Here is a 6,184-nt window from a genome sequence, read left to right as displayed (position 1 = left end):
TGACGTTGGTGAAACCGGCCCAAATGGTACCTTTTTCCTTCGATGGGCACGCTGCACTGAGATGGTTTTTCCCGCCACAATTAAAACAACGCCTAACCTCCGCTTTTTCATCCGTCTTACTCGTCTGTGCCTTTTTTCTAGGATCGTCCGACTTAACCTTACCTGCGCTCTTACTCTTAGCTTTCATTAACTCATATGTATCTAAATTCGCCTTTAGTTGAGATATTGTTTTAGCGCCATATAAAATTGTTTTATTTACCTTATCGTCAATTATGCCATCATTATATATTGTATGACCGCGGATATTTCCATACTTATCGGCGACGCAATCTCTAACATCTTATAACAATATTGGTGATATGTCTCGTCTGGTCTCTTCTTTCTTCTTTGTAGCTTCCTGTGGATCGCATGACTATCTACTTTGAGTGCGAATTCCAAACTTAACACGGCCCTGATGTCCTTCCATGTTTTTCCTCGTGCCTCATGGTTCACGAAAAGGCGTGCCGATCCAATCAATAGCCCTTTCGCGTATATCGTCTGATGCACCGCTGACCATCCACACAACTTTGCTAAATCATCGAATTTTTTTATCCACTGGTTTACGTTTTTTCCGTCGTCACCGCTGAATTTGTCGATAGCGTCTGCCAACGTCTTTAAAGGTTAACATGTACCTTTTCCATTCTAACGACCTATCTTTGTCTACGTTTTCGTCTCTTGCAATGGCGGCCATTACCGGCTCGTCTGCGTCGTCAAAACTCTCGTTATGTACGTCGCTCTCGTTGTCGTCGTCGTTATTATCGCTTCGCTTCAATCGTCTTATTAGCTCTAGCTTATTGCCCATTGCCTTTAGTTTACGTCGTTTCGGCTCATCTTACAACGGTCATGTTCTCGTACTTGTCGCTACTCGTTGTCGAGACGCCGTCTTGAGCATCTTGGTCCATCATCTCGAATATCACTCTCAAGTTTTTCTCCTGATCCCGGACGAGGCCCCAATTGTAGGAATAAGAATGTGATTAATGATTAACACAAGAGATGGTGAATATGTGTATATTATTACGGGTATATAAGAGAATATAAACTTGTAGAGACAACAACACTCGTTTGCTTGCTTTTTTCGTGCGTCGCCGGACGGATTGACTCTCGCTCGCGCCGCGCCCTCTCTTGCCTACATGTCGCCTCTCTACAAAACTCGCCACTCGCTCACGCACGATTTAAAAAGCGCGCCAAATCGCATCGCATCCCACATTCATTTCGCGTTAATCAACGGAATTTTAAAGTAATTAACCAATTAAATTTTGGGCTTCTCTCCGTGATCCGCGCTGCTCCTTTCCCAGTTCTCGATTGATCGGCGCTCGTTAACGCGACAAATTCGCGTCTACCTATCTATTTTAGACTAATTAAGGCGGTCACGATGGCCAAAAGATAATGAATTAAACAAAAATGTATTAAGCATAATGTGAGACTTCGAAATTAACAGTATTCTCGGCCAGAGCAGCTGAAATCCCATTAAGGGTTCATAGCGACGAGCGACACGCGTGTCGCGGGCTGTGATTGGTGTGCGATAGCTTGTTCTTATTGCGAGAGATTATAGGCGTTGAGATGCCTCGATCAGATTAATTTTTCCTAAATCTTGTATAAGATGGTAATGACGACAATCTCAACATATAGGAACGATTCCTTAACTCCGCGTGGAGTTATCTTTCTTGGAATTTCGTTGCAATACGTGGCACGCGCCTCGCGAGTGCTTCGATTGGCTCGCGCTACGCAACACATGGGGCACGCGATGTCGGCATGATGGAATAATACTGTGCCAAATAAGTTTCTCGCTAGGAATATTCGCAATTAATTAATAGAAACACTTCAGATAGACGATTAAATAAGGAAAAATAATTTAGCGTGGAACGAAAAGACAAAAAGGAAAGAAAATTTAGCTGGATGAAGTTTGGAACGTTCTTCCTTGGAGCGATTTTTTCAAAATGGTTTGGCCCGTTTTTCCTTTGGCTACATTTGCATGCCAGACAACCAATAGAAAACACACCGATCGAATACATGCGTCGGATGGCACCCTCAATGGCGAAAAACTACCCTCGGAAAATTTAAAAAAATTCTCCCAAAGTCAAAAATGATTTGGCCCATTTCTCCTTTTGCACAGAGCTACATCTGCATGCCAAGCAACGCATAAAAAACATCTCGATCGAATCGGAAATGAAATTGTCCATATTTTACTGTGATTTATTCGATAAAAAGGTCTATTGTTCATTAAAACAACTTATGATACTGCCAACAAATTCATCGAATCATTTTTAAACATGATTTACAATAATTACAAGCTATTAAACGCATTAAGAATTTTTAAGTTCTCCAAAGGTAGTTTTTCGTAATTAAAGGTGCCTTCCGACGTATGTATTTGACCGGGGTATTTTCTCTTTGTTGTCTGGCATGCAGATGTAGCTCTGTGCAAAAGGAGAAATGGGCCAAATCATTTTTGACTTTGGGAGAATTTTTTTAAATTTTCCAAGGGTAGTTTTTCGCCATTGAGGGTGCCTTCCGACGCATCTATTCGATCGGTGTGTTTTCTATTGGTTGTCTGGCATGCAAATGTAGCTCTGTGCTAAAGGAAAAACGGGCCAAACCATTTTTAAAAAATTGCTTCAAGAACGTTCCAAACTTCATCCAGCTGAAAATTTTTACGGAGGGCAGGACGTAACACTGATAGTCAAGAAATGGATGAAGATAAAGATATACCACAACAGCCTAAAATAATAGACAAAAAAAGTAAAACAGCTAAAACTTCAAGTATGCATATCACAGAAGAATTAAATGAGAGAAATAATAATGAAATTTCATGAAGTTCGAATGTTGAGGAAGGTAATTCACATAATTAAAAAAGAAACACTATTACATAACACTCATACTTTGACTTACTCGTATTTTTTTATACGCGCTAAATAATTCCTAATTGCATTCCTAATTTTTATTAATAAATAAATGATAAAATCTATTTAATATCATTAATAGAGCTTGATCCAGAAAATTTATTAAATAATAATCAAACTGCAACAATAACATTTGACCTTGAAAATTTATATCCGGCTGATTATAATAAAGATGCAATAAATTAGCTAAGTGGCATTATAAATGATGGTATTTTATTGAAAATTGGATCAATTTATATCTTGAAGTTTATTTTTCAATGCTATTATTATTTTATAATTAATAGAGATAAGCCCGCTATTATGAAATAAGCACCTAATATGATAATAGTACTTAAATTAAATTATAATAAATTATAATAAATATTTAATATGATAATAAATATAATAAATATAATAAGTATAATAACTATAATAAATATTTAATATTATAAATTACATAATAAATATTTGATATGATAATAGTATTTAAATTAAATTTTACATAACAGTATCTTAAAGCTTATTAAATTTCCTTCGCGAAATGATTATTTTTTTAATTCAGTTCAAACTTTCAGCATTTACCTAAAATGAACTCGGTATCTCTTATAATAGAAGCCTTTCTTCTATTCTTAATATTACATTCTTTTATATTTATTAATTTGTATTAATATCTATTATGAAAATATTTCTATTCTATTAACATTTATTTTTAGGAAGGCAACTTTTTATTGAAAGCCATTTTAACAAACAGATAAATTATGTTAAAAATGAGAAAAGATATCGAAGATCTACGTTATGATATTCGTCAAATTCAAAACACCAATAATTTACATATATTTAATAGACGATGGCATTGAAATGCCATTGCAATCAATGGATAATTTTGTTAACTTCGATTCAACTTTAGACAAACAAGAAATTGCAAAAAAATTTGTAAGTTATTTTAAAGGATATATAAAATATCAGAGCAATAATTCTTTTATCGTGTAAACATATATATTTCTTTTTTCATTTTATAGGTTGAATTCATAAGCAATTGCTTGGATCGAAGTACCAATAATCCAACGAATAGTATTTATGCAATACTTAGAAAAATTTTTGCACGTGATTTAGCCTTACAATTTACCACTATAAGAAAATCTGGCGATCGATTGATTTTTAAAATTACTAATACCTACAAAAATATAAAAGGTATAAATACAGTTTTCTTCGAAAACATTTTATATAAAAAATATGAAATATTACTCTTAATTTTTCTACATATATTATTATAGATATTATAATGGGAATACATACTACCACGGAAGGAAAATTAATTGATGAAAAAAGTTTTCATACAGCTTTAAAAGTAAAATTTGCAAATGCCAGAGATTGGAATGATCTTCGATTGATAACTAAAGATTGATTATTATTACTAATAATTATAGTATATATATATTTAACATTGAATCATTATAACTTTTTTATTCTTAATTTTAATTTTTAAATTACATACAATAATTTATGTTCATAATAACAATATATATTTTATTTAAATCGTTTATTTAATTTAAAAATATTTGAAATACTTGAAATGCTTTGAATATATATTTATATTTCTAGAATATTTATACTTATGAAATGCAACATTATATGGATTCTTGTTTGGAAAAAATATACATGCATTTCGCTTAATTTGATGAGGTGCCTACGCAGTCAGTATAATATTACGTGTATTTTTTTAATGATATACATACATGTAGATCATATGTCATTGACACATAGATAAGATATAATATTTAAAATAATTTCTAGAATTATACCAATTGTGTGTGTATAGTAAATATGAACAAAGTAAAAGAAGTGCCATATATAACTGAGCTCGTAACTACGAACTAATTGATTTCTAATCTCGATGAGAATTACGCCACATAACATAATTATCATTAATACACGCAATATCTCATTTCAATTCCTTGCATTAATTCCTACCTTGATAGAAACCTTTTGCTGTGTCACTCCGTGAAAAAATTCAATAATTGTGAAAGATAAATCAACGGGCAAATGCAAACTTCAAATATATTGCATAATGTTAAAATGTTCTAAAAAGGAGAAATAGTGATTTGAATTTCATCGAATGTAAAATCAGAATTGTTGTATTCATAAATAAAATAAATAATAATGTTTTCCATTACAAATGTACTTGTAATTAAAAATGTTCTTAATTTCCAAAGTTTCATACATGTCTTTCAGTAGCAATGATGACATATCTAAGTCCATTATTATATTTATAAAACAAAAATCACAATACAGCGTAATCGTTATAATTGCGATAGACTTAATTAACAGAATATGTATGTAGAAACGTTGTAGTTAGATTACTGTGATGAATTACACACTGTAACTGTACGCATTTGTTATATACGGTCGACGTGTTTCTTGCAGAGAAAAATTGAGAGACTAAATAATCGTTTTATCGTTCATCTCTTTTGCGGTCGAAATCGCTCAACAACAAATAAATTGAGATTGCCAAATGAAACGATATGATCAAATCGTAGCTTTTAAAGGTTCCATGATAACAATAAACGATTGGCGTCATAATGCTTCGCAACGCTAATTAATCTCAGTCTCTACAATCTACGAAACGCAATCCTTTTTGCTTGCGGTTTCCATGGCACAGCCACGTAAAAATTTAATACGTTGATTTTCTCCCTTGAAGTAATGTAGAGCGTGGGCGAGTGAAGCAGCGAAGTGAAAGTCAGCTTTAATCGTCCATCAAACGGGATTCTATCGCAAACATTTGATTTCCAGAAAAAAGATTTAATTAACAGAAAATGTACTCACCCGCAAAAAAAATATGAGCCAGTGGCCCATTTTTTGCGGGAATATGTAATATAAAACGTTAAAAAATTTCGGCTTGAGAAATAAAATTAAAGTTAAATATATTTGCTTAGCGAAACAGATTTAGCTGTTTGGAAACTATACGGAGCTCGGATTTTCGAGTGCTAAATTGGAATAATTACTAAGATACTTAGGAAATATTAATAAATTTTAGTAATTTTTTCCGTTATTGTACAGGGTCTCCATCCATAAATGTCCGAGCAAATATCTCGCAACTGGTTCAAGTTACAAGAAAATTTAATGATTAAACAAATAGAAGGACTCTTTATATAAAAATAAAAATAATAAATAAAGGGCGAAGTAAGAGTCAATACGTAAAAATTATAGTCCGAAAATTGGTGAAACATGAAAGATTGAGTCAGTCTGAATATAAAAAATAAAATAGCATT

The 6,184-nt window shown here is 32.6% G+C and overlaps 1 protein-coding gene across 1 annotated transcript in view; it reads right to left on the bottom strand.

Moving 5' to 3' along the window:
• Positions 1-866: 866 nt before the first annotated feature.
• Positions 867-6,184, bottom strand: part of LOC108725538 (uncharacterized) — a 14,353-nt gene continuing 9,035 nt past the window's right edge. The window contains exon 6 of the mRNA XM_018452602.1: positions 867-971. Within this exon, the coding sequence (XP_018308104.1) occupies positions 867-971 (105 nt within the window). The remainder of the gene's footprint in view (positions 972-6,184) is intronic.

Source organism: Mycetomoellerius zeteki, unplaced genomic scaffold (assembly GCF_001594055.1).
Source record: "Mycetomoellerius zeteki isolate Tzet28-1 unplaced genomic scaffold, Tzet1.0 scaffold1088, whole genome shotgun sequence".
NCBI lineage: Eukaryota > Metazoa > Arthropoda > Insecta > Hymenoptera > Formicidae > Mycetomoellerius > Mycetomoellerius zeteki.
The sequence above is the reverse complement of the archived record's forward strand: the minus strand, read 5'-3'. Positions and strand labels throughout refer to the sequence as shown.